At 63.3% G+C, this 27,263-nt stretch overlaps 5 protein-coding genes across 5 annotated transcripts; all 5 read right to left on the bottom strand.

Moving 5' to 3' along the window:
• Nucleotides 1–494: 494 nt before the first annotated feature.
• LOC308654750 (sperm motility kinase 2B-like) lies at nucleotides 495–2,249 on the bottom strand (the record flags this gene model as incomplete). The annotated part of the gene is made up of 1 exon (XM_081304398.1): nucleotides 495–2,249. One exon carries the CDS (start codon nucleotides 2,247–2,249, stop codon nucleotides 495–497), a length of 1,755 nt encoding a protein of 584 aa, XP_081160524.1.
• Nucleotides 2,250–6,267: 4,018 nt separating this feature from the next.
• On the bottom strand, nucleotides 6,268–8,022 carry LOC308654749 (sperm motility kinase 2B-like; the record flags this gene model as incomplete). The annotated part of the gene is made up of 1 exon (XM_081304397.1): nucleotides 6,268–8,022. One exon carries the CDS (start codon nucleotides 8,020–8,022, stop codon nucleotides 6,268–6,270), a length of 1,755 nt encoding a protein of 584 aa, XP_081160523.1.
• Nucleotides 8,023–12,040: 4,018 nt separating this feature from the next.
• Nucleotides 12,041–13,795, bottom strand: LOC308654748 (sperm motility kinase 2B-like; the record flags this gene model as incomplete). The annotated part of the gene is made up of 1 exon (XM_081304396.1): nucleotides 12,041–13,795. The coding sequence occupies one exon, from the start codon at nucleotides 13,793–13,795 to the stop codon at nucleotides 12,041–12,043; it is 1,755 nt and encodes a 584-aa protein (XP_081160522.1).
• Nucleotides 13,796–17,813: 4,018 nt separating this feature from the next.
• LOC308654747 (sperm motility kinase 2B-like) lies at nucleotides 17,814–19,568 on the bottom strand (the record flags this gene model as incomplete). Its single annotated transcript, XM_081304395.1, has 1 exon — nucleotides 17,814–19,568. The coding sequence occupies one exon, from the start codon at nucleotides 19,566–19,568 to the stop codon at nucleotides 17,814–17,816; it is 1,755 nt and encodes a 584-aa protein (XP_081160521.1).
• A 4,018-nt stretch (nucleotides 19,569–23,586) lies between these two features.
• LOC308654746 (sperm motility kinase 2B-like) lies at nucleotides 23,587–25,341 on the bottom strand (the record flags this gene model as incomplete). Its single annotated transcript, XM_081304394.1, has 1 exon — nucleotides 23,587–25,341. The coding sequence occupies one exon, from the start codon at nucleotides 25,339–25,341 to the stop codon at nucleotides 23,587–23,589; it is 1,755 nt and encodes a 584-aa protein (XP_081160520.1).
• Between the last annotated feature and the right edge of the window lie 1,922 nt (nucleotides 25,342–27,263).

The raw sequence follows: 27,263 nt of genomic DNA, 5'->3' as shown, positions 1-27,263 counted from the left end.
GCAACAGCTGATCCCCACGGAGCACCCAATTTATTCCAAGATCCGTGGGACTCGGGAATGGATGAAGAGCTTATTGGGAAGCATCTCTGCCCCAGAGGGTGGGAGAGAGAGCAGAGGAGAGCAGGGCCGGGGCACATGTACGAGGAGAAGTCCCTGACGTGGGATCCGGGTGGGGCGCAGGGGCCCACTGGTGTCCCGGTGTCCTCCTGCCTGAGGGGTCCGGGAGGCCGCGGCCAGGGCAGGTTGCACTTCTCACTCCAGCAGCTGGCCCTCGTGAGGGAGACCCCGTGCCACCTGTCTGTGGACACAGAGAGGGGCTAGGAGTCAGAGTCGCCCACCCTGTGGCACCGCGGTCGACCTAACCCTGGTGGCACCCCCCAAGGGCAGAGGGTGTCCATCCATCCTTTGAAATGACACTCATCAAGGCACACGTGAGACCAAAGGCAGCACCGCTCCACCTACTTGGCTCCGTGGGCGTCTCAGCTGGGCGATAGTCAGGGAGCCACTCTGTTTTTGAAGAATCTTCTGAAGGCCTGCCCTCTGGTGGGGGCAGGTCCCGGGGGGTCCCTGGGTGGTGGTGGTGGTGGTGGCGCTGGCCCTCCAGCTGCGGGAGCCACTCTGTTTTTGAAGAATCTTCTGAGGGCCTGACCTCTGGTGGGGGCAGGCCCCGGGGGGTCCCTGGGTGGTGGTGGTGGTGGTGGCGCTGGCCCTCCAGCTGCGGGAGCCACTCTGTTGGAGCGTCCGGAGCCGGTCCTGGGGGCCTGCACGCAGCAGCACAGCCTCGCCAGACAGGTGGCCATCCCCCGGAACACTCCCCTCCATCCCCTGGCGGTGTCACGGCTCAGGCCAGGGGTCCTGGTGCCAGCAGGGGGTTGCTCGGTGGAGTTGGAGCTTGGATCCGGTGCCAGGGCCTGGGAGGACCCGGGCAGAGGGGCCGTGGGGCCTGCAGTAGGGACGCTGGCCGACAGGCTGCACAGCATGATGGCGGGCAGGCTGGCTCTCCTGCTGCCCACCTGCCCTGAAGGCTTGAGCTCCTCAGGCGGCTGCTGCTGCTGCTGCTGCTGCTGCTGCTCACAGGCCGAGGGGGGCCAGGAGCGAATGGCCGGCCTGCTGACGCCCCACCTTGGGCCCAGAGTCAAGCTGGAGGGGATGGACAGGGACGGGCAAGGGCCCACCTGTGGCTGCCCAGGTATCTGCAGCCGCACCTGGCAGCCCGCCCCCCGGGTTTCCTGGTGGCCCAGCAGGAGGTAGGTGGCCATGGCCTCGTTGAACTGGCGCGTCGCCACCGACACCCAGGTCTCCTGCAGCCCGTAGCCCAGGTCCAGCATGGCCAGCAGGATGGAGGTGTCCGGGCGCTTGGGGAGCAGCTCAGCGGGAGGACTCGGGCAGCGTTCCCCATCCTGGCTCAGCCACGGGTGCCCCAGGATCTGCTGCAGCGTGGGCCTGTGCGCGGGCTCCAGGGTCAGCATCCAGGACACCAGGCTTTGCGCCTCGTCGGACAGGTGGAACGGGAGGTGGTACCTGGCCTGCAGCACCTGCTCCTTGGCCTGCGCATAGCTGTCCCCGGTGAACGGGACGCAGCCCGTGAGCATGAGGACCAGGAGGACACCCAGGCTCCAGACGTCCACCGCGGGGCCGTCGTAGGGCTCTCGCCGGTGCAGCTCCGGGGCCCAGTAGGCCACGGTGCCGCAGAGCAGGCCCAGCTTCTCTCCGGCCCTGAACCTGCAGGCCAGGCCGAAGTCGCACAGCTTGGCGCGGCCCGCGGCATCCAGCAGCACGTTGTCCGCCTTCACGTCCCGGTGCGCGATGCCCTGCGCGTGGCAGTAGCCCACGGCGCTGGCCACCTGCCCGAACAGCGTGCGGGCCTCGTCCTCCCACAGGCCCACGACCTCCGGGATGTGCTGGCCCAGCTGGCCCCCAGCCATGTGCTCCATCACCACGAAGGCAGTGCCGGGGGTCTGCACGATCTCCAGCAGCTGCACCACGTGCGGGTGCTCCAAGCCCTTCATGATGTCCAGCTCCGACAAGACCCAGGACAAGGTGCCCCCCGCCCCCTTCCGCAGGACTTTCACGGCCACCTTCGTCCCCGTCAGGATGTGTCGGGCCAGGAAGACCTTGGCAAAGCTGCCCTGCCCGACGACCCCCAGGGGCTCATAGCGGCCCGTGAGGGCTTCCTCCAAGGAGGAGCTGGCCGCGAGGTCCCGCCACACCCTCCGCACCCCGCTACGCTCACTGCTCTCTCTAGACATCCTCGGCCCCACGCCCACTAAGGCCGCTGGCTAAAAACAAACACAACAAACAAAGCAAAGAACACAAGCAGAACTAACACAACAAAGCCCAACAGAAAGCCCCAAATCAAAGAACCAACCCGAGACCGCAACCAGAACCACCAAACCACCAACCACCAAACGCGCTAACTACGGGAGTCCCACAGGTCACTGCCTAGAGCTTCCTGTGCTTGTGGACAAGCTCCCGGCCTCGGCCGGGCCTTAAATCCCCGCTGGCTCAAGTCCCTCACAATGCTGGCCCCTGTGAGGTCACAGCCAGGAGTGGCCCGCTCACACCCGGGGGGTGGCCCACGGTGGCATCTCCCACTCGCGCCTCCGGGACCTTGGCCACCTTCCTGGTCACAACAAGGAGGGCCTGTGGAACCTCGGTGCTCCCGTGTGTTCGGGACCCCGACCTCTCCTTGCTGAGAAAGGAGGAGCTGGACCAGGCCCCGGGGCCCGTGCCTCGCCAGTACACAACTCTGTCGTGGCTTTCGCCCCGTGAAGACCCCAGCCCAGGTCCTCTGGAGCCATTCAGCGCCCGTCTCCTCCAACTCGGACAGACTGGCGTCCAGAGCGTGGTGTAAAGGTAAAATTTCTAAGCTGATTCTAAGCTGCAAAAGTCTGACTTAAAGTGTAAAAGACCGGGCATTGTAAAGTTTCTAAATGGCAAGGCCGGGGCTAAAAAGTAAAGACTAGGTATTGTTAAAATTCCTCTGCTACCCCCGGAACCTGTAATCCCTGTAGCTGTTAGGACAATACCTGAACTGCCCAGTAAATATTTCTCCTGGTCCCCTGGTTGTTTAATAGCTAAGGGCTCCAAGTAGCTCGGCACGTAAGCATCTAGGCCCCCAAATCAATCAGTTTAAATGTGTACCCCGCTTAGGAGTGACCAATCACCCCTGCCCAGACTGTTCCCGCCAATGAATGGACTAATCCTGTCTCGGAGTTGTTGTTCAATTTTCCCGCGCCTCATGATGATTTGTTCTGATGTATGCAAAGCCCCCCGCCCTCTCGAAAAAGTGTACTTAAGCTCTGCTTGACCTCTGCTCTGGGCTCTGGGCTGCTCTATCTTCCTGAGTGAGCCTGGAACCTCAGCATGCTGAATTAATAAATCCCCTTTTGCCAATTGCATGGAGCCAGTCTCTTGTGTGGTCTCTTTCTCCGATGCTCCGCCGGACCCTTACAGTGGTAGCAGTCCACTCACGCCAGGACGCTGTCGCGGGTCGCTCTGCCCCCTGAGCCCCAGGACCACATTCCCGACCTCAGTGAGATGTGGGGGCCAGGGCGGGCACCTGCCTCGTCACTGCCCCACAAGGTCCTATCAGGTCACTCGCCAGAACCCTTCCTGCAGCCCACAGGAGAGAGAGAGGAGGGTGGGTCTCCTTCCAGGGATGAAGGCCGAACCTGCCAGCCAAGAACCCTAGGGCCAGCAGGTGCCCATCCTGGGGTGCAGAGAGACGGAGGCGTCCCTGATGCCCCGGTCCCTTCCGCTGCTCTGTCCACAGAGCCTGGGCTGGCTCCTTTGGAACCTCACAGACTGACGGCTCCCCCCTCTGGGACCTGAGGCGTCCACGTGTCAGGCACCAGGAGGCCGGGTGTCCAGGGAGGTCTCGCTCTCTCCTTCCAGCGAGGGACCTTGTTGCCGTGTCCCCACACCACACGGCTGAAAGGGCCGAGGACTGGGCTCACCCCTTCAGTCCCTTTCCCCGCTCTCCTCCCTTCTTTCCTCCTTGGTTCTAGTTATGGAGACCTGCCCTGAAAGCTTGTGCTCCTCAGGCTGATGCTGCTGCTGCTGCTCACAGGCCGAGAGGGGCCAGGAGTGAATGGCGGGCGTGTTGACGCCCCACCTTGGGCCCAGAGCCAAGCTGGAGGGGACGGACAGGGACGGAAAAGGCCCCACCTGTGGCTGCCCATGCATCTGCGGCCCTACCTGGCTGCCCAAGCCCCTGGGGCCAGCGCTCGACTCCTGAGCCACTTTCCCAGCCCTTTCTACTGTCTTCGACGAAGGATCTCACACCCTTGCCTAGGCAGGTCTTGAACTGGCAATGCCCCTGCTCGGCCTCCCCAACCCACAAGTAGAAAGGCAGTCACCACCTTGCCCTCCGTGACATGTCTGTGTCTGTGTCTGTCTCTGTGTGTCTCTGTGTGGGGGGGTGGGGGGTGGGTGTGTGCATGAGCACACCTGAGACCAAGCGCGACCACGTGTGGTGCAGAGGGTAGAACCAGGGCCTAGTTGCCGGCCAGAGGAGGTCCAGCCCTGAGGCGCACATCCCCTCGGGGAGCCAGGGCCCCAGGGCCTCACCCTCCTGAAGGACCAAAACTCCACACCCTCAAAGGGAGGGGAGTCTCAGCAGCACTTTTGGAGAAACACACTCCTCCAACCACGGCCCTGGGAAACCAAAGGCAAGGGGCTCGGTCTCCCCTGCACCTGCCCTTCACGAGAGGAGTCCCTGGTGGTGGACTGAACGACCTTAGGCAGGGACTCAGAGATGGGTGAAGACACAGGGTCTCTGGAAAGGTCTGTTCCTGGCAAGTACAAAAGCTGGCCTCACGATTCTTGTCCACGGGGAAGGGACCAATTCAGAAGACTCCGTGGAGGGTCTGCGGTACCAAACCCACCAGGAACACACGGGTGGCTCTGTGACATCAGAGACCCAGGGGGAGGGGGTGGGGTCCGCACCTAGTACAGGATGGAAGGGAGGCTGCCCTCCATTCACATCAGACTGGGATCTCTGACCCACGTCAAATGGAAACCCCACAGAGATGGCAAAGAATGGGGGACAGAGCCCACACCCCGAGTCGAAGGGATGGGAATTGAAAGGTTCACTCCAAACACTAGACCCAGAAAACAGCTCCTCCCAGCCAGCCCTCCACTCCTGCGGGCTGGGGGCTCTGGCCACACACCCTCCCCTGCCCACACCTGCGCCCCAGCTCCCCCGCCAGGTGGTCCTGCTCCCTGCTCAGCAGCCCTGGGGAGCTCGGGGTGGCAGGCTGAAGGGCCCGTCCCTGGGTCAGGACGCTCACAGGGACGGTCCCGCACAGCCAAAGACCTAGAGAGGATAAAGCTTCACCAGGCCAAGAGCCAGCCCCTGGCAGGTACATTCAGAGGAGGGAGCAAGCCGCAGCCCCCAAGCCTCTCTGGGGGAGGCACCCACAGCTCTACCCTGACTGCCCCCGGAATCTGTGACACGGGGCCCTCCTCATGCCAATCTGGGTGTCACCCCAGGATGGGCTTGGGCCGGTGGCTCCTCCTGTCCATGGTTCACTTCCGAATGTGGTGACCGGGCACCATCAGTGTCAGGTCAGGCACAAGGTCTGCCTTTCTCCCCGCCCCCCACCCAGCCTCCTCCCCTCAGTCAGAGTCTCCTCCCCTGGGACCACTCTGGATCACGTGTTGCCCTTGGGGACCTCCAGAGGGCTCTGTGGTCACTGCTCCCTTACACCTTCCCCACTGTGACACCACCACCCACTCTCCCACTGCTGCCAGGAGGCGGCCAAGGAACGCAACAGCTGATCCCCACGGAGCACCCAATTTATTCCAAGATCCGTGGGACTCGGGAATGGATGAAGAGCTTATTGGGAAGCATCTCTGCCCCAGAGGGTGGGAGAGAGAGCAGAGGAGAGCAGGGCCGGGGCACGTGTCCGAGGAGAAGTCCCTGACGTGGGATCCGGGTGGGGCGCAGGGGCCCACTGGTGTCCCGGTGTCCTCCTGCCTGAGGGGTCCGGGAGGCCGCGGCCAGGGCAGGTTGCACTTCTCACTCCAGCAGCTGGCCCTCGTGAGGGAGACCCCGTGCCACCTGTCTGTGGACACAGAGAGGGGCTAGGAGTCAGAGTCGCCCACCCTGTGGCACCGCGGTCGACCTAACCCTGGTGGCACCCCCCAAGGGCAGAGGGTGTCCATCCATCCTTTGAAATGACACTCATCAAGGCACACGTGAGACCAAAGGCAGCACCGCTCCACCTACTTGGCTCCGTGGGCGTCTCAGCTGGGCGATAGTCAGGGAGCCACTCTGTTTTTGAAGAATCTTCTGAAGGCCTGCCCTCTGGTGGGGGCAGGTCCCGGGGGGTCCCTGGGTGGTGGTGGTGGTGGTGGCGCTGGCCCTCCAGCTGCGGGAGCCACTCTGTTTTTGAAGAATCTTCTGAGGGCCTGACCTCTGGTGGGGGCAGGCCCCGGGGGGTCCCTGGGTGGTGGTGGTGGTGGTGGCGCTGGCCCTCCAGCTGCGGGAGCCACTCTGTTGGAGCGTCCGGAGCCGGTCCTGGGGGCCTGCACGCAGCAGCACAGCCTCGCCAGACAGGTGGCCATCCCCCGGAACACTCCCCTCCATCCCCTGGCGGTGTCACGGCTCAGGCCAGGGGTCCTGGTGCCAGCAGGGGGTTGCTCGGTGGAGTTGGAGCTTGGATCCGGTGCCAGGGCCTGGGAGGACCCGGGCAGAGGGGCCGTGGGGCCTGCAGTAGGGACGCTGGCCGACAGGCTGCACAGCATGATGGCGGGCAGGCTGGCTCTCCTGCTGCCCACCTGCCCTGAAGGCTTGAGCTCCTCAGGCGGCTGCTGCTGCTGCTGCTGCTGCTGCTGCTCACAGGCCGAGGGGGGCCAGGAGCGAATGGCCGGCCTGCTGACGCCCCACCTTGGGCCCAGAGTCAAGCTGGAGGGGATGGACAGGGACGGGCAAGGGCCCACCTGTGGCTGCCCAGGTATCTGCAGCCGCACCTGGCAGCCCGCCCCCCGGGTTTCCTGGTGGCCCAGCAGGAGGTAGGTGGCCATGGCCTCGTTGAACTGGCGCGTCGCCACCGACACCCAGGTCTCCTGCAGCCCGTAGCCCAGGTCCAGCATGGCCAGCAGGATGGAGGTGTCCGGGCGCTTGGGGAGCAGCTCAGCGGGAGGACTCGGGCAGCGTTCCCCATCCTGGCTCAGGCACGGGTGCCCCAGGATCTGCTGCAGCGTGGGCCTGTGCGCGGGCTCCAGGGTCAGCATCCAGGACACCAGGCTTTGCGCCTCGTCGGACAGGTGGAACGGGAGGTGGTACCTGGCCTGCAGCACCTGCTCCTTGGCCTGCGCATAGCTGTCCCCGGTGAACGGGACGCAGCCCGTGAGCATGAGGACCAGGAGGACACCCAGGCTCCAGACGTCCACCGCGGGGCCGTCGTAGGGCTCTCGCCGGTGCAGCTCCGGGGCCCAGTAGGCCACGGTGCCGCAGAGCAGGCCCAGCTTCTCTCCGGCCCTGAACCTGCAGGCCAGGCCGAAGTCGCACAGCTTGGCGCGGCCCGCGGCATCCAGCAGCACGTTGTCCGCCTTCACGTCCCGGTGCGCGATGCCCTGCGCGTGGCAGTAGCCCACGGCGCTGGCCACCTGCCCGAACAGCGTGCGGGCCTCGTCCTCCCACAGGCCCACGACCTCCGGGATGTGCTGGCCCAGCTGGCCCCCAGCCATGTGCTCCATCACCACGTAGGCAGTGCCGGGGGTCTGCACGATCTCCAGCAGCTGCACCACGTGCGGGTGCTCCAAGCCCTTCATGATGTCCAGCTCCGACAAGACCCAGGACAAGGTGCCCCCCGCCCCCTTCCGCAGGACTTTCACGGCCACCTTCGTCCCCGTCAGGATGTGTCGGGCCAGGAAGACCTTGGCAAAGCTGCCCTGCCCGACGACCCCCAGGGGCTCATAGCGGCCCGTGAGGGCTTCCTCCAAGGAGGAGCTGGCCGCGAGGTCCCGCCACACCCTCCGCACCCCGCTACGCTCACTGCTCTCTCTAGACATCCTCGGCCCCACGCCCACTAAGGCCGCTGGCTAAAAACAAACACAACAAACAAAGCAAAGAACACAAGCAGAACTAACACAACAAAGCCCAACAGAAAGCCCCAAATCAAAGAACCAACCCGAGACCGCAACCAGAACCACCAAACCACCAACCACCAAACGCGCTAACTACGGGAGTCCCACAGGTCACTGCCTAGAGCTTCCTGTGCTTGTGGACAAGCTCCCGGCCTCGGCCGGGCCTTAAATCCCCGCTGGCTCAAGTCCCTCACAATGCTGGCCCCTGTGAGGTCACAGCCAGGAGTGGCCCGCTCACACCCGGGGGGTGGCCCACGGTGGCATCTCCCACTCGCGCCTCCGGGACCTTGGCCACCTTCCTGGTCACAACAAGGAGGGCCTGTGGAACCTCGGTGCTCCCGTGTGTTCGGGACCCCGACCTCTCCTTGCTGAGAAAGGAGGAGCTGGACCAGGCCCCGGGGCCCGTGCCTCGCCAGTACACAACTCTGTCGTGGCTTTCGCCCCGTGAAGACCCCAGCCCAGGTCCTCTGGAGCCATTCAGCGCCCGTCTCCTCCAACTCGGACAGACTGGCGTCCAGAGCGTGGTGTAAAGGTAAAATTTCTAAGCTGATTCTAAGCTGCAAAAGTCTGACTTAAAGTGTAAAAGACCGGGCATTGTAAAGTTTCTAAATGGCAAGGCCGGGGCTAAAAAGTAAAGACTAGGTATTGTTAAAATTCCTCTGCTACCCCCGGAACCTGTAATCCCTGTAGCTGTTAGGACAATACCTGAACTGCCCAGTAAATATTTCTCCTGGTCCCCTGGTTGTTTAATAGCTAAGGGCTCCAAGTAGCTCGGCACGTAAGCATCTAGGCCCCCAAATCAATCAGTTTAAATGTGTACCCCGCTTAGGAGTGACCAATCACCCCTGCCCAGACTGTTCCCGCCAATGAATGGACTAATCCTGTCTCGGAGTTGTTGTTCAATTTTCCCGCGCCTCATGATGATTTGTTCTGATGTATGCAAAGCCCCCCGCCCTCTCGAAAAAGTGTACTTAAGCTCTGCTTGACCTCTGCTCTGGGCTCTGGGCTGCTCTATCTTCCTGAGTGAGCCTGGAACCTCAGCATGCTGAATTAATAAATCCCCTTTTGCCAATTGCATGGAGCCAGTCTCTTGTGTGGTCTCTTTCTCCGATGCTCCGCCGGACCCTTACAGTGGTAGCAGTCCACTCACGCCAGGACGCTGTCGCGGGTCGCTCTGCCCCCTGAGCCCCAGGACCACATTCCCGACCTCAGTGAGATGTGGGGGCCAGGGCGGGCACCTGCCTCGTCACTGCCCCACAAGGTCCTATCAGGTCACTCGCCAGAACCCTTCCTGCAGCCCACAGGAGAGAGAGAGGAGGGTGGGTCTCCTTCCAGGGATGAAGGCCGAACCTGCCAGCCAAGAACCCTAGGGCCAGCAGGTGCCCATCCTGGGGTGCAGAGAGACGGAGGCGTCCCTGATGCCCCGGTCCCTTCCGCTGCTCTGTCCACAGAGCCTGGGCTGGCTCCTTTGGAACCTCACAGACTGACGGCTCCCCCCTCTGGGACCTGAGGCGTCCACGTGTCAGGCACCAGGAGGCCGGGTGTCCAGGGAGGTCTCGCTCTCTCCTTCCAGCGAGGGACCTTGTTGCCGTGTCCCCACACCACACGGCTGAAAGGGCCGAGGACTGGGCTCACCCCTTCAGTCCCTTTCCCCGCTCTCCTCCCTTCTTTCCTCCTTGGTTCTAGTTATGGAGACCTGCCCTGAAAGCTTGTGCTCCTCAGGCTGATGCTGCTGCTGCTGCTCACAGGCCGAGAGGGGCCAGGAGTGAATGGCGGGCGTGTTGATGCCCCACCTTGGGCCCAGAGCCAAGCTGGAGGGGACGGACAGGGACGGAAAAGGCCCCACCTGTGGCTGCCCATGCATCTGCGGCCCTACCTGGCTGCCCAAGCCCCTGGGGCCAGCGCTCGACTCCTGAGCCACTTTCCCAGCCCTTTCTACTGTCTTCGACGAAGGATCTCACACCCTTGCCTAGGCAGGTCTTGAACTGGCAATGCCCCTGCTCGGCCTCCCCAACCCACAAGTAGAAAGGCAGTCACCACCTTGCCCTCCGTGACATGTCTGTGTCTGTGTCTGTCTCTGTGTGTCTCTGTGTGGGGGGGTGGGGGGTGGGTGTGTGCATGAGCACACCTGAGACCAAGCGCGACCACGTGTGGTGCAGAGGGTAGAACCAGGGCCTAGTTGCCGGCCAGAGGAGGTCCAGCCCTGAGGCGCACATCCCCTCGGGGAGCCAGGGCCCCAGGGCCTCACCCTCCTGAAGGACCAAAACTCCACACCCTCAAAGGGAGGGGAGTCTCAGCAGCACTTTTGGAGAAACACACTCCTCCAACCACGGCCCTGGGAAACCAAAGGCAAGGGGCTCGGTCTCCCCTGCACCTGCCCTTCACGAGAGGAGTCCCTGGTGGTGGACTGAACGACCTTAGGCAGGGACTCAGAGATGGGTGAAGACACAGGGTCTCTGGAAAGGTCTGTTCCTGGCAAGTACAAAAGCTGGCCTCACGATTCTTGTCCACGGGGAAGGGACCAATTCAGAAGACTCCGTGGAGGGTCTGCGGTACCAAACCCACCAGGAACACACGGGTGGCTCTGTGACATCAGAGACCCAGGGGGAGGGGGTGGGGTCCGCACCTAGTACAGGATGGAAGGGAGGCTGCCCTCCATTCACATCAGACTGGGATCTCTGACCCACGTCAAATGGAAACCCCACAGAGATGGCAAAGAATGGGGGACAGAGCCCACACCCCGAGTCGAAGGGATGGGAATTGAAAGGTTCACTCCAAACACTAGACCCAGAAAACAGCTCCTCCCAGCCAGCCCTCCACTCCTGCGGGCTGGGGGCTCTGGCCACACACCCTCCCCTGCCCACACCTGCGCCCCAGCTCCCCCGCCAGGTGGTCCTGCTCCCTGCTCAGCAGCCCTGGGGAGCTCGGGGTGGCAGGCTGAAGGGCCCGTCCCTGGGTCAGGACGCTCACAGGGACGGTCCCGCACAGCCAAAGACCTAGAGAGGATAAAGCTTCACCAGGCCAAGAGCCAGCCCCTGGCAGGTACATTCAGAGGAGGGAGCAAGCAGCAGCCCCCAAGCCTCTCTAGGGGAGGCACCCACAGCTCTACCCTGACTGCCCCCGGAATCTGTGACACGGGGCCCTCCTCATGCCAATCTGGGTGTCACCCCAGGATGGGCTTGGGCCGGTGGCTCCTCCTGTCCATGGTTCACTTCCGAATGTGGTGACCGGGCACCATCAGTGTCAGGTCAGGCACAAGGTCTGCCTTTCTCCCCGCCCCCCACCCAGCCTCCTCCCCTCAGTCAGAGTCTCCTCCCCTGGGACCACTCTGGATCACGTGTTGCCCTTGGGGACCTCCAGAGGGCTCTGTGGTCACTGCTCCCTTACACCTTCCCCACTGTGACACCACCACCCACTCTCCCACTGCTGCCAGGAGGCGGCCAAGGAACGCAACAGCTGATCCCCACGGAGCACCCAATTTATTCCAAGATCCGTGGGACTCGGGAATGGATGAAGAGCTTATTGGGAAGCATCTCTGCCCCAGAGGGTGGGAGAGAGAGCAGAGGAGAGCAGGGCCGGGGCACGTGTCCGAGGAGAAGTCCCTGACGTGGGATCCGGGTGGGGCGCAGGGGCCCACTGGTGTCCCGGTGTCCTCCTGCCTGAGGGGTCCGGGAGGCCGCGGCCAGGGCAGGTTGCACTTCTCACTCCAGCAGCTGGCCCTCGTGAGGGAGACCCCGTGCCACCTGTCTGTGGACACAGAGAGGGGCTAGGAGTCAGAGTCGCCCACCCTGTGGCACCGCGGTCGACCTAACCCTGGTGGCACCCCCCAAGGGCAGAGGGTGTCCATCCATCCTTTGAAATGACACTCATCAAGGCACACGTGAGACCAAAGGCAGCACCGCTCCACCTACTTGGCTCCGTGGGCGTCTCAGCTGGGCGATAGTCAGGGAGCCACTCTGTTTTTGAAGAATCTTCTGAAGGCCTGCCCTCTGGTGGGGGCAGGTCCCGGGGGGTCCCTGGGTGGTGGTGGTGGTGGTGGCGCTGGCCCTCCAGCTGCGGGAGCCACTCTGTTTTTGAAGAATCTTCTGAGGGCCTGACCTCTGGTGGGGGCAGGCCCCGGGGGGTCCCTGGGTGGTGGTGGTGGTGGTGGCGCTGGCCCTCCAGCTGCGGGAGCCACTCTGTTGGAGCGTCCGGAGCCGGTCCTGGGGGCCTGCACGCAGCAGCACAGCCTCGCCAGACAGGTGGCCATCCCCCGGAACACTCCCCTCCATCCCCTGGCGGTGTCACGGCTCAGGCCAGGGGTCCTGGTGCCAGCAGGGGGTTGCTCGGTGGAGTTGGAGCTTGGATCCGGTGCCAGGGCCTGGGAGGACCCGGGCAGAGGGGCCGTGGGGCCTGCAGTAGGGACGCTGGCCGACAGGCTGCACAGCATGATGGCGGGCAGGCTGGCTCTCCTGCTGCCCACCTGCCCTGAAGGCTTGAGCTCCTCAGGCGGCTGCTGCTGCTGCTGCTGCTGCTGCTGCTCACAGGCCGAGGGGGGCCAGGAGCGAATGGCCGGCCTGCTGACGCCCCACCTTGGGCCCAGAGTCAAGCTGGAGGGGATGGACAGGGACGGGCAAGGGCCCACCTGTGGCTGCCCAGGTATCTGCAGCCGCACCTGGCAGCCCGCCCCCCGGGTTTCCTGGTGGCCCAGCAGGAGGTAGGTGGCCATGGCCTCGTTGAACTGGCGCGTCGCCACCGACACCCAGGTCTCCTGCAGCCCGTAGCCCAGGTCCAGCATGGCCAGCAGGATGGAGGTGTCCGGGCGCTTGGGGAGCAGCTCAGCGGGAGGACTCGGGCAGCGTTCCCCATCCTGGCTCAGGCACGGGTGCCCCAGGATCTGCTGCAGCGTGGGCCTGTGCGCGGGCTCCAGGGTCAGCATCCAGGACACCAGGCTTTGCGCCTCGTCGGACAGGTGGAACGGGAGGTGGTACCTGGCCTGCAGCACCTGCTCCTTGGCCTGCGCATAGCTGTCCCCGGTGAACGGGACGCAGCCCGTGAGCATGAGGACCAGGAGGACACCCAGGCTCCAGACGTCCACCGCGGGGCCGTCGTAGGGCTCTCGCCGGTGCAGCTCCGGGGCCCAGTAGGCCACGGTGCCGCAGAGCAGGCCCAGCTTCTCTCCGGCCCTGAACCTGCAGGCCAGGCCGAAGTCGCACAGCTTGGCGCGGCCCGCGGCATCCAGCAGCACGTTGTCCGCCTTCACGTCCCGGTGCGCGATGCCCTGCGCGTGGCAGTAGCCCACGGCGCTGGCCACCTGCCCGAACAGCGTGCGGGCCTCGTCCTCCCACAGGCCCACGACCTCCGGGATGTGCTGGCCCAGCTGGCCCCCAGCCATGTGCTCCATCACCACGAAGGCAGTGCCGGGGGTCTGCACGATCTCCAGCAGCTGCACCACGTGCGGGTGCTCCAAGCCCTTCATGATGTCCAGCTCCGACAAGACCCAGGACAAGGTGCCCCCCGCCCCCTTCCGCAGGACTTTCACGGCCACCTTCGTCCCCGTCAGGATGTGTCGGGCCAGGAAGACCTTGGCAAAGCTGCCCTGCCCGACGACCCCCAGGGGCTCATAGCGGCCCGTGAGGGCTTCCTCCAAGGAGGAGCTGGCCGCGAGGTCCCGCCACACCCTCCGCACCCCGCTACGCTCACTGCTCTCTCTAGACATCCTCGGCCCCACGCCCACTAAGGCCGCTGGCTAAAAACAAACACAACAAACAAAGCAAAGAACACAAGCAGAACTAACACAACAAAGCCCAACAGAAAGCCCCAAATCAAAGAACCAACCCGAGACCGCAACCAGAACCACCAAACCACCAACCACCAAACGCGCTAACTACGGGAGTCCCACAGGTCACTGCCTAGAGCTTCCTGTGCTTGTGGACAAGCTCCCGGCCTCGGCCGGGCCTTAAATCCCCGCTGGCTCAAGTCCCTCACAATGCTGGCCCCTGTGAGGTCACAGCCAGGAGTGGCCCGCTCACACCCGGGGGGTGGCCCACGGTGGCATCTCCCACTCGCGCCTCCGGGACCTTGGCCACCTTCCTGGTCACAACAAGGAGGGCCTGTGGAACCTCGGTGCTCCCGTGTGTTCGGGACCCCGACCTCTCCTTGCTGAGAAAGGAGGAGCTGGACCAGGCCCCGGGGCCCGTGCCTCGCCAGTACACAACTCTGTCGTGGCTTTCGCCCCGTGAAGACCCCAGCCCAGGTCCTCTGGAGCCATTCAGCGCCCGTCTCCTCCAACTCGGACAGACTGGCGTCCAGAGCGTGGTGTAAAGGTAAAATTTCTAAGCTGATTCTAAGCTGCAAAAGTCTGACTTAAAGTGTAAAAGACCGGGCATTGTAAAGTTTCTAAATGGCAAGGCCGGGGCTAAAAAGTAAAGACTAGGTATTGTTAAAATTCCTCTGCTACCCCCGGAACCTGTAATCCCTGTAGCTGTTAGGACAATACCTGAACTGCCCAGTAAATATTTCTCCTGGTCCCCTGGTTGTTTAATAGCTAAGGGCTCCAAGTAGCTCGGCACGTAAGCATCTAGGCCCCCAAATCAATCAGTTTAAATGTGTACCCCGCTTAGGAGTGACCAATCACCCCTGCCCAGACTGTTCCCGCCAATGAATGGACTAATCCTGTCTCGGAGTTGTTGTTCAATTTTCCCGCGCCTCATGATGATTTGTTCTGATGTATGCAAAGCCCCCCGCCCTCTCGAAAAAGTGTACTTAAGCTCTGCTTGACCTCTGCTCTGGGCTCTGGGCTGCTCTATCTTCCTGAGTGAGCCTGGAACCTCAGCATGCTGAATTAATAAATCCCCTTTTGCCAATTGCATGGAGCCAGTCTCTTGTGTGGTCTCTTTCTCCGATGCTCCGCCGGACCCTTACAGTGGTAGCAGTCCACTCACGCCAGGACGCTGTCGCGGGTCGCTCTGCCCCCTGAGCCCCAGGACCACATTCCCGACCTCAGTGAGATGTGGGGGCCAGGGCGGGCACCTGCCTCGTCACTGCCCCACAAGGTCCTATCAGGTCACTCGCCAGAACCCTTCCTGCAGCCCACAGGAGAGAGAGAGGAGGGTGGGTCTCCTTCCAGGGATGAAGGCCGAACCTGCCAGCCAAGAACCCTAGGGCCAGCAGGTGCCCATCCTGGGGTGCAGAGAGACGGAGGCGTCCCTGATGCCCCGGTCCCTTCCGCTGCTCTGTCCACAGAGCCTGGGCTGGCTCCTTTGGAACCTCACAGACTGACGGCTCCCCCCTCTGGGACCTGAGGCGTCCACGTGTCAGGCACCAGGAGGCCGGGTGTCCAGGGAGGTCTCGCTCTCTCCTTCCAGCGAGGGACCTTGTTGCCGTGTCCCCACACCACACGGCTGAAAGGGCCGAGGACTGGGCTCACCCCTTCAGTCCCTTTCCCCGCTCTCCTCCCTTCTTTCCTCCTTGGTTCTAGTTATGGAGACCTGCCCTGAAAGCTTGTGCTCCTCAGGCTGATGCTGCTGCTGCTGCTCACAGGCCGAGAGGGGCCAGGAGTGAATGGCGGGCGTGTTGACGCCCCACCTTGGGCCCAGAGCCAAGCTGGAGGGGACGGACAGGGACGGAAAAGGCCCCACCTGTGGCTGCCCATGCATCTGCGGCCCTACCTGGCTGCCCAAGCCCCTGGGGCCAGCGCTCGACTCCTGAGCCACTTTCCCAGCCCTTTCTACTGTCTTCGACGAAGGATCTCACACCCTTGCCTAGGCAGGTCTTGAACTGGCAATGCCCCTGCTCGGCCTCCCCAACCCACAAGTAGAAAGGCAGTCACCACCTTGCCCTCCGTGACATGTCTGTGTCTGTGTCTGTCTCTGTGTGTCTCTGTGTGGGGGGGTGGGGGGTGGGTGTGTGCATGAGCACACCTGAGACCAAGCGCGACCACGTGTGGTGCAGAGGGTAGAACCAGGGCCTAGTTGCCGGCCAGAGGAGGTCCAGCCCTGAGGCGCACATCCCCTCGGGGAGCCAGGGCCCCAGGGCCTCACCCTCCTGAAGGACCAAAACTCCACACCCTCAAAGGGAGGGGAGTCTCAGCAGCACTTTTGGAGAAACACACTCCTCCAACCACGGCCCTGGGAAACCAAAGGCAAGGGGCTCGGTCTCCCCTGCACCTGCCCTTCACGAGAGGAGTCCCTGGTGGTGGACTGAACGACCTTAGGCAGGGACTCAGAGATGGGTGAAGACACAGGGTCTCTGGAAAGGTCTGTTCCTGGCAAGTACAAAAGCTGGCCTCACGATTCTTGTCCACGGGGAAGGGACCAATTCAGAAGACTCCGTGGAGGGTCTGCGGTACCAAACCCACCAGGAACACACGGGTGGCTCTGTGACATCAGAGACCCAGGGGGAGGGGGTGGGGTCCGCACCTAGTACAGGATGGAAGGGAGGCTGCCCTCCATTCACATCAGACTGGGATCTCTGACCCACGTCAAATGGAAACCCCACAGAGATGGCAAAGAATGGGGGACAGAGCCCACACCCCGAGTCGAAGGGATGGGAATTGAAAGGTTCACTCCAAACACTAGACCCAGAAAACAGCTCCTCCCAGCCAGCCCTCCACTCCTGCGGGCTGGGGGCTCTGGCCACACACCCTCCCCTGCCCACACCTGCGCCCCAGCTCCCCCGCCAGGTGGTCCTGCTCCCTGCTCAGCAGCCCTGGGGAGCTCGGGGTGGCAGGCTGAAGGGCCCGTCCCTGGGTCAGGACGCTCACAGGGACGGTCCCGCACAGCCAAAGACCTAGAGAGGATAAAGCTTCACCAGGCCAAGAGCCAGCCCCTGGCAGGTACATTCAGAGGAGGGAGCAAGCAGCAGCCCCCAAGCCTCTCTAGGGGAGGCACCCACAGCTCTACCCTGACTGCCCCCGGAATCTGTGACACGGGGCCCTCCTCATGCCAATCTGGGTGTCACCCCAGGATGGGCTTGGGCCGGTGGCTCCTCCTGTCCATGGTTCACTTCCGAATGTGGTGACCGGGCACCATCAGTGTCAGGTCAGGCACAAGGTCTGCCTTTCTCCCCGCCCCCCACCCAGCCTCCTCCCCTCAGTCAGAGTCTCCTCCCCTGGGACCACTCTGGATCACGTGTTGCCCTTGGGGACCTCCAGAGGGCTCTGTGGTCACTGCTCCCTTACACCTTCCCCACTGTGACACCACCACCCACTCTCCCACTGCTGCCAGGAGGCGGCCAAGGAACGCAACAGCTGATCCCCACGGAGCACCCAATTTATTCCAAGATCCGTGGGACTCGGGAATGGATGAAGAGCTTATTGGGAAGCATCTCTGCCCCAGAGGGTGGGAGAGAGAGCAGAGGAGAGCAGGGCCGGGGCACGTGTCCGAGGAGAAGTCCCTGACGTGGGATCCGGGTGGGGCGCAGGGGCCCACTGGTGTCCCGGTGTCCTCCTGCCTGAGGGGTCCGGGAGGCCGCGGCCAGGGCAGGTTGCACTTCTCACTCCAGCAGCTGGCCCTCGTGAGGGAGACCCCGTGCCACCTGTCTGTGGACACAGAGAGGGGCTAGGAGTCAGAGTCGCCCACCCTGTGGCACCGCGGTCGACCTAACCCTGGTGGCACCCCCCAAGGGCAGAGGGTGTCCATCCATCCTTTGAAATGACACTCATCAAGGCACACGTGAGACCAAAGGCAGCACCGCTCCACCTACTTGGCTCCGTGGGCGTCTCAGCTGGGCGATAGTCAGGGAGCCACTCTGTTTTTGAAGAATCTTCTGAAGGCCTGCCCTCTGGTGGGGGCAGGTCCCGGGGGGTCCCTGGGTGGTGGTGGTGGTGGTGGCGCTGGCCCTCCAGCTGCGGGAGCCACTCTGTTTTTGAAGAATCTTCTGAGGGCCTGACCTCTGGTGGGGGCAGGCCCCGGGGGGTCCCTGGGTGGTGGTGGTGGTGGTGGCGCTGGCCCTCCAGCTGCGGGAGCCACTCTGTTGGAGCGTCCGGAGCCGGTCCTGGGGGCCTGCACGCAGCAGCACAGCCTCGCCAGACAGGTGGCCATCCCCCGGAACACTCCCCTCCATCCCCTGGCGGTGTCACGGCTCAGGCCAGGGGTCCTGGTGCCAGCAGGGGGTTGCTCGGTGGAGTTGGAGCTTGGATCCGGTGCCAGGGCCTGGGAGGACCCGGGCAGAGGGGCCGTGGGGCCTGCAGTAGGGACGCTGGCCGACAGGCTGCACAGCATGATGGCGGGCAGGCTGGCTCTCCTGCTGCCCACCTGCCCTGAAGGCTTGAGCTCCTCAGGCGGCTGCTGCTGCTGCTGCTGCTGCTGCTGCTCACAGGCCGAGGGGGGCCAGGAGCGAATGGCCGGCCTGCTGACGCCCCACCTTGGGCCCAGAGTCAAGCTGGAGGGGATGGACAGGGACGGGCAAGGGCCCACCTGTGGCTGCCCAGGTATCTGCAGCCGCACCTGGCAGCCCGCCCCCCGGGTTTCCTGGTGGCCCAGCAGGAGGTAGGTGGCCATGGCCTCGTTGAACTGGCGCGTCGCCACCGACACCCAGGTCTCCTGCAGCCCGTAGCCCAGGTCCAGCATGGCCAGCAGGATGGAGGTGTCCGGGCGCTTGGGGAGCAGCTCAGCGGGAGGACTCGGGCAGCGTTCCCCATCCTGGCTCAGCCACGGGTGCCCCAGGATCTGCTGCAGCGTGGGCCTGTGCGCGGGCTCCAGGGTCAGCATCCAGGACACCAGGCTTTGCGCCTCGTCGGACAGGTGGAACGGGAGGTGGTACCTGGCCTGCAGCACCTGCTCCTTGGCCTGCGCATAGCTGTCCCCGGTGAACGGGACGCAGCCCGTGAGCATGAGGACCAGGAGGACACCCAGGCTCCAGACGTCCACCGCGGGGCCGTCGTAGGGCTCTCGCCGGTGCAGCTCCGGGGCCCAGTAGGCCACGGTGCCGCAGAGCAGGCCCAGCTTCTCTCCGGCCCTGAACCTGCAGGCCAGGCCGAAGTCGCACAGCTTGGCGCGGCCCGCGGCATCCAGCAGCACGTTGTCCGCCTTCACGTCCCGGTGCGCGATGCCCTGCGCGTGGCAGTAGCCCACGGCGCTGGCCACCTGCCCGAACAGCGTGCGGGCCTCGTCCTCCCACAGGCCCACGACCTCCGGGATGTGCTGGCCCAGCTGGCCCCCAGCCATGTGCTCCATCACCACGAAGGCAGTGCCGGGGGTCTGCACGATCTCCAGCAGCTGCACCACGTGCGGGTGCTCCAAGCCCTTCATGATGTCCAGCTCCGACAAGACCCAGGACAAGGTGCCCCCCGCCCCCTTCCGCAGGACTTTCACGGCCACCTTCGTCCCCGTCAGGATGTGTCGGGCCAGGAAGACCTTGGCAAAGCTGCCCTGCCCGACGACCCCCAGGGGCTCATAGCGGCCCGTGAGGGCTTCCTCCAAGGAGGAGCTGGCCGCGAGGTCCCGCCACACCCTCCGCACCCCGCTACGCTCACTGCTCTCTCTAGACATCCTCGGCCCCACGCCCACTAAGGCCGCTGGCTAAAAACAAACACAACAAACAAAGCAAAGAACACAAGCAGAACTAACACAACAAAGCCCAACAGAAAGCCCCAAATCAAAGAACCAACCCGAGACCGCAACCAGAACCACCAAACCACCAACCACCAAACGCGCTAACTACGGGAGTCCCACAGGTCACTGCCTAGAGCTTCCTGTGCTTGTGGACAAGCTCCCGGCCTCGGCCGGGCCTTAAATCCCCGCTGGCTCAAGTCCCTCACAATGCTGGCCCCTGTGAGGTCACAGCCAGGAGTGGCCCGCTCACACCCGGGGGGTGGCCCACGGTGGCATCTCCCACTCGCGCCTCCGGGACCTTGGCCACCTTCCTGGTCACAACAAGGAGGGCCTGTGGAACCTCGGTGCTCCCGTGTGTTCGGGACCCCGACCTCTCCTTGCTGAGAAAGGAGGAGCTGGACCAGGCCCCGGGGCCCGTGCCTCGCCAGTACACAACTCTGTCGTGGCTTTCGCCCCGTGAAGACCCCAGCCCAGGTCCTCTGGAGCCATTCAGCGCCCGTCTCCTCCAACTCGGACAGACTGGCGTCCAGAGCGTGGTGTAAAGGTAAAATTTCTAAGCTGATTCTAAGCTGCAAAAGTCTGACTTAAAGTGTAAAAGACCGGGCATTGTAAAGTTTCTAAATGGCAAGGCCGGGGCTAAAAAGTAAAGACTAGGTATTGTTAAAATTCCTCTGCTACCCCCGGAACCTGTAATCCCTGTAGCTGTTAGGACAATACCTGAACTGCCCAGTAAATATTTCTCCTGGTCCCCTGGTTGTTTAATAGCTAAGGGCTCCAAGTAGCTCGGCACGTAAGCATCTAGGCCCCCAAATCAATCAGTTTAAATGTGTACCCCGCTTAGGAGTGACCAATCACCCCTGCCCAGACTGTTCCCGCCAATGAATGGACTAATCCTGTCTCGGAGTTGTTGTTCAATTTTCCCGCGCCTCATGATGATTTGTTCTGATGTATGCAAAGCCCCCCGCCCTCTCGAAAAAGTGTACTTAAGCTCTGCTTGACCTCTGCTCTGGGCTCTGGGCTGCTCTATCTTCCTGAGTGAGCCTGGAACCTCAGCATGCTGAATTAATAAATCCCCTTTTGCCAATTGCATGGAGCCAGTCTCTTGTGTGGTCTCTTTCTCCGATGCTCCGCCGGACCCTTACAGTGGTAGCAGTCCACTCACGCCAGGACGCTGTCGCGGGTCGCTCTGCCCCCTGAGCCCCAGGACCACATTCCCGACCTCAGTGAGATGTGGGGGCCAGGGCGGGCACCTGCCTCGTCACTGCCCCACAAGGTCCTATCAGGTCACTCGCCAGAACCCTTCCTGCAGCCCACAGGAGAGAGAGAGGAGGGTGGGTCTCCTTCCAGGGATGAAGGCCGAACCTGCCAGCCAAGAACCCTAGGGCCAGCAGGTGCCCATCCTGGGGTGCAGAGAGACGGAGGCGTCCCTGATGCCCCGGTCCCTTCCGCTGCTCTGTCCACAGAGCCTGGGCTGGCTCCTTTGGAACCTCACAGACTGACGGCTCCCCCCTCTGGGACCTGAGGCGTCCACGTGTCAGGCACCAGGAGGCCGGGTGTCCAGGGAGGTCTCGCTCTCTCCTTCCAGCGAGGGACCTTGTTGCCGTGTCCCCACACCACACGGCTGAAAGGGCCGAGGACTGGGCTCACCCCTTCAGTCCCTTTCCCCGCTCTCCTCCCTTCTTTCCTCCTTGGTTCTAGTTATGGAGACCTGCCCTGAAAGCTTGTGCTCCTCAGGCTGATGCTGCTGCTGCTGCTCACAGGCCGAGAGGGGCCAGGAGTGAATGGCGGGCGTGTTGACGCCCCACCTTGGGCCCAGAGCCAAGCTGGAGGGGACGGACAGGGACGGAAAAGGCCCCACCTGTGGCTGCCCATGCATCTGCGGCCCTACCTGGCTGCCCAAGCCCCTGGGGCCAGCGCTCGACTCCTGAGCCACTTTCCCAGCCCTTTCTACTGTCTTCGACGAAGGATCTCACACCCTTGCCTAGGCAGGTCTTGAACTGGCAATGCCCCTGCTCGGCCTCCCCAACCCACAAGTAGAAAGGCAGTCACCACCTTGCCCTCCGTGACATGTCTGTGTCTGTGTCTGTCTCTGTGTGTCTCTGTGTGGGGGGGTGGGGGGTGGGTGTGTGCATGAGCACACCTGAGACCAAGCGCGACCACGTGTGGTGCAGAGGGTAGAACCAGGGCCTAGTTGCCGGCCAGAGGAGGTCCAGCCCTGAGGCGCACATCCCCTCGGGGAGCCAGGGCCCCAGGGCCTCACCCTCCTGAAGGACCAAAACTCCACACCCTCAAAGGGAGGGGAGTCTCAGCAGCACTTTTGGAGAAACACACTCCTCCAACCACGGCCCTGGGAAACCAAAGGCAAGGGGCTCGGTCTCCCCTGCACCTGCCCTTCACGAGAGGAGTCCCTGGTGGTGGACTGAACGACCTTAGGCAGGGACTCAGAGATGGGTGAAGACACAGGGTCTCTGGAAAGGTCTGTTCCTGGCAAGTACAAAAGCTGGCCTCACGATTCTTGTCCACGGGGAAGGGACCAATTCAGAAGACTCCGTGGAGGGTCTGCGGTACCAAACCCACCAGGAACACACGGGTGGCTCTGTGACATCAGAGACCCAGGGGGAGGGGGTGGGGTCCGCACCTAGTACAGGATGGAAGGGAGGCTGCCCTCCATTCACATCAGACTGGGATCTCTGACCCACGTCAAATGGAAACCCCACAGAGATGGCAAAGAATGGGGGACAGAGCCCACACCCCGAGTCGAAGGGATGGGAATTGAAAGGTTCACTCCAAACACTAGACCCAGAAAACAGCTCCTCCCAGCCAGCCCTCCACTCCTGCGGGCTGGGGGCTCTGGCCACACACCCTCCCCTGCCCACACCTGCGCCCCAGCTCCCCCGCCAGGTGGTCCTGCTCCCTGCTCAGCAGCCCTGGGGAGCTCGGGGTGGCAGGCTGAAGGGCCCGTCCCTGGGTCAGGACGCTCACAGGGACGGTCCCGCACAGCCAAAGACCTAGAGAGGATAAAGCTTCACCAGGCCAAGAGCCAGCCCCTGGCAGGTACATTCAGAGGAGGGAGCAAGCAGCAGCCCCCAAGCCTCTCTAGGGGAGGCACCCACAGCTCTACCCTGACTGCCCCCGGAATCTGTGACACGGGGCCCTCCTCATGCCAATCTGGGTGTCACCCCAGGATGGGCTTGGGCCGGTGGCTCCTCCTGTCCATGGTTCACTTCCGAATGTGGTGACCGGGCACCATCAGTGTCAGGTCAGGCACAAGGTCTGCCTTTCTCCCCGCCCCCCACCCAGCCTCCTCCCCTCAGTCAGAGTCTCCTCCCCTGGGACCACTCTGGATCACGTGTTGCCCTTGGGGACCTCCAGAGGGCTCTGTGGTCACTGCTCCCTTACACCTTCCCCACTGTGACACCACCACCCACTCTCCCACTGCTGCCAGGAGGCGGCCAAGGAACGCAACAGCTGATCCCCACGGAGCACCCAATTTATTCCAAGATCCGTGGGACTCGGGAATGGATGAAGAGCTTATTGGGAAGCATCTCTGCCCCAGAGGGTGGGAGAGAGAGCAGAGGAGAGCAGGGCCGGGGCACGTGTCCGAGGAGAAGTCCCTGACGTGGGATCCGGGTGGGGCGCAGGGGCCCACTGGTGTCCCGGTGTCCTCCTGCCTGAGGGGTCCGGGAGGCCGCGGCCAGGGCAGGTTGCACTTCTCACTCCAGCAGCTGGCCCTCGTGAGGGAGACCCCGTGCCACCTGTCTGTGGACACAGAGAGGGGCTAGGAGTCAGAGTCGCCCACCCTGTGGCACCGCGGTCGACCTAACCCTGGTGGCACCCCCCAAGGGCAGAGGGTGTCCATCCATCCTTTGAAATGACACTCATCAAGGCACACGTGAGACCAAAGGCAGCACCGCTCCACCTACTTGGCTCCGTGGGCGTCTCAGCTGGGCGATAGTCAGGGAGCCACTCTGTTTTTGAAGAATCTTCTGAAGGCCTGCCCTCTGGTGGGGGCAGGTCCCGGGGGGTCCCTGGGTGGTGGTGGTGGTGGTGGCGCTGGCCCTCCAGCTGCGGGAGCCACTCTGTTTTTGAAGAATCTTCTGAGGGCCTGACCTCTGGTGGGGGCAGGCCCCGGGGGGTCCCTGGGTGGTGGTGGTGGTGGTGGCGCTGGCCCTCCAGCTGCGGGAGCCACTCTGTTGGAGCGTCCGGAGCCGGTCCTGGGGGCCTGCACGCAGCAGCACAGCCTCGCCAGACAGGTGGCCATCCCCCGGAACACTCCCCTCCATCCCCTGGCGGTGTCACGGCTCAGGCCAGGGGTCCTGGTGCCAGCAGGGGGTTGCTCGGTGGAGTTGGAGCTTGGATCCGGTGCCAGGGCCTGGGAGGACCCGGGCAGAGGGGCCGTGGGGCCTGCAGTAGGGACGCTGGCCGACAGGCTGCACAGCATGATGGCGGGCAGGCTGGCTCTCCTGCTGCCCACCTGCCCTGAAGGCTTGAGCTCCTCAGGCGGCTGCTGCTGCTGCTGCTGCTGCTGCTGCTCACAGGCCGAGGGGGGCCAGGAGCGAATGGCCGGCCTGCTGACGCCCCACCTTGGGCCCAGAGTCAAGCTGGAGGGGATGGACAGGGACGGGCAAGGGCCCACCTGTGGCTGCCCAGGTATCTGCAGCCGCACCTGGCAGCCCGCCCCCCGGGTTTCCTGGTGGCCCAGCAGGAGGTAGGTGGCCATGGCCTCGTTGAACTGGCGCGTCGCCACCGACACCCAGGTCTCCTGCAGCCCGTAGCCCAGGTCCAGCATGGCCAGCAGGATGGAGGTGTCCGGGCGCTTGGGGAGCAGCTCAGCGGGAGGACTCGGGCAGCGTTCCCCATCCTGGCTCAGCCACGGGTGCCCCAGGATCTGCTGCAGCGTGGGCCTGTGCGCGGGCTCCAGGGTCAGCATCCAGGACACCAGGCTTTGCGCCTCGTCGGACAGGTGGAACGGGAGGTGGTACCTGGCCTGCAGCACCTGCTCCTTGGCCTGCGCATAGCTGTCCCCGGTGAACGGGACGCAGCCCGTGAGCATGAGGACCAGGAGGACACCCAGGCTCCAGACGTCCACCGCGGGGCCGTCGTAGGGCTCTCGCCGGTGCAGCTCCGGGGCCCAGTAGGCCACGGTGCCGCAGAGCAGGCCCAGCTTCTCTCCGGCCCTGAACCTGCAGGCCAGGCCGAAGTCGCACAGCTTGGCGCGGCCCGCGGCATCCAGCAGCACGTTGTCCGCCTTCACGTCCCGGTGCGCGATGCCCTGCGCGTGGCAGTAGCCCACGGCGCTGGCCACCTGCCCGAACAGCGTGCGGGCCTCGTCCTCCCACAGGCCCACGACCTCCGGGATGTGCTGGCCCAGCTGGCCCCCAGCCATGTGCTCCATCACCACGAAGGCAGTGCCGGGGGTCTGCACGATCTCCAGCAGCTGCACCACGTGCGGGTGCTCCAAGCCCTTCATGATGTCCAGCTCCGACAAGACCCAGGACAAGGTGCCCCCCGCCCCCTTCCGCAGGACTTTCACGGCCACCTTCGTCCCCGTCAGGATGTGTCGGGCCAGGAAGACCTTGGCAAAGCTGCCCTGCCCGACGACCCCCAGGGGCTCATAGCGGCCCGTGAGGGCTTCCTCCAAGGAGGAGCTGGCCGCGAGGTCCCGCCACACCCTCCGCACCCCGCTACGCTCACTGCTCTCTCTAGACATCCTCGGCCCCACGCCCACTAAGGCCGCTGGCTAAAAACAAACACAACAAACAAAGCAAAGAACACAAGCAGAACTAACACAACAAAGCCCAACAGAAAGCCCCAAATCAAAGAACCAACCCGAGACCGCAACCAGAACCACCAAACCACCAACCACCAAACGCGCTAACTACGGGAGTCCCACAGGTCACTGCCTAGAGCTTCCTGTGCTTGTGGACAAGCTCCCGGCCTCGGCCGGGCCTTAAATCCCCGCTGGCTCAAGTCCCTCACAATGCTGGCCCCTGTGAGGTCACAGCCAGGAGTGGCCCGCTCACACCCGGGGGGTGGCCCACGGTGGCATCTCCCACTCGCGCCTCCGGGACCTTGGCCACCTTCCTGGTCACAACAAGGAGGGCCTGTGGAACCTCGGTGCTCCCGTGTGTTCGGGACCCCGACCTCTCCTTGCTGAGAAAGGAGGAGCTGGACCAGGCCCCGGGGCCCGTGCCTCGCCAGTACACAACTCTGTCGTGGCTTTCGCCCCGTGAAGACCCCAGCCCAGGTCCTCTGGAGCCATTCAGCGCCCGTCTCCTCCAACTCGGACAGACTGGCGTCCAGAGCGTGGTGTAAAGGTAAAATTTCTAAGCTGATTCTAAGCTGCAAAAGTCTGACTTAAAGTGTAAAAGACCGGGCATTGTAAAGTTTCTAAATGGCAAGGCCGGGGCTAAAAAGTAAAGACTAGGTATTGTTAAAATTCCTCTGCTACCCCCGGAACCTGTAATCCCTGTAGCTGTTAGGACAATACCTGAACTGCCCAGTAAATATTTCTCCTGGTCCCCTGGTTGTTTAATAGCTAAGGGCTCCAAGTAGCTCGGCACGTAAGCATCTAGGCCCCCAAATCAATCAGTTTAAATGTGTACCCCGCTTAGGAGTGACCAATCACCCCTGCCCAGACTGTTCCCGCCAATGAATGGACTAATCCTGTCTCGGAGTTGTTGTTCAATTTTCCCGCGCCTCATGATGATTTGTTCTGATGTATGCAAAGCCCCCCGCCCTCTCGAAAAAGTGTACTTAAGCTCTGCTTGACCTCTGCTCTGGGCTCTGGGCTGCTCTATCTTCCTGAGTGAGCCTGGAACCTCAGCATGCTGAATTAATAAATCCCCTTTTGCCAATTGCATGGAGCCAGTCTCTTGTGTGGTCTCTTTCTCCGATGCTCCGCCGGACCCTTACAGTGGTAGCAGTCCACTCACGCCAGGACGCTGTCGCGGGTCGCTCTGCCCCCTGAGCCCCAGGACCACATTCCCGACCTCAGTGAGATGTGGGGGCCAGGGCGGGCACCTGCCTCGTCACTGCCCCACAAGGTCCTATCAGGTCACTCGCCAGAACCCTTCCTGCAGCCCACAGGAGAGAGAGAGGAGGGTGGGTCTCCTTCCAGGGATGAAGGCCGAACCTGCCAGCCAAGAACCCTAGGGCCAGCAGGTGCCCATCCTGGGGTGCAGAGAGACGGAGGCGTCCCTGATGCCCCGGTCCCTTCCGCTGCTCTGTCCACAGAGCCTGGGCTGGCTCCTTTGGAACCTCACAGACTGACGGCTCCCCCCTCTGGGACCTGAGGCGTCCACGTGTCAGGCACCAGGAGGCCGGGTGTCCAGGGAGGTCTCGCTCTCTCCTTCCAGCGAGGGACCTTGTTGCCGTGTCCCCACACCACACGGCTGAAAGGGCCGAGGACTGGGCTCACCCCTTCAGTCCCTTTCCCCGCTCTCCTCCCTTCTTTCCTCCTTGGTTCTAGTTATGGAGACCTGCCCTGAAAGCTTGTGCTCCTCAGGCTGATGCTGCTGCTGCTGCTCACAGGCCGAGAGGGGCCAGGAGTGAATGGCGGGCGTGTTGACGCCCCACCTTGGGCCCAGAGCCAAGCTGGAGGGGACGGACAGGGACGGAAAAGGCCCCACC

Source organism: Spermophilus citellus (assembly GCF_964194105.1).
Source record: "Spermophilus citellus genome assembly, chromosome: 8".
Taxonomy (NCBI): domain Eukaryota; kingdom Metazoa; phylum Chordata; class Mammalia; order Rodentia; family Sciuridae; genus Spermophilus; species Spermophilus citellus.
The sequence above is the reverse complement of the archived record's forward strand: the minus strand, read 5'-3'. Positions and strand labels throughout refer to the sequence as shown.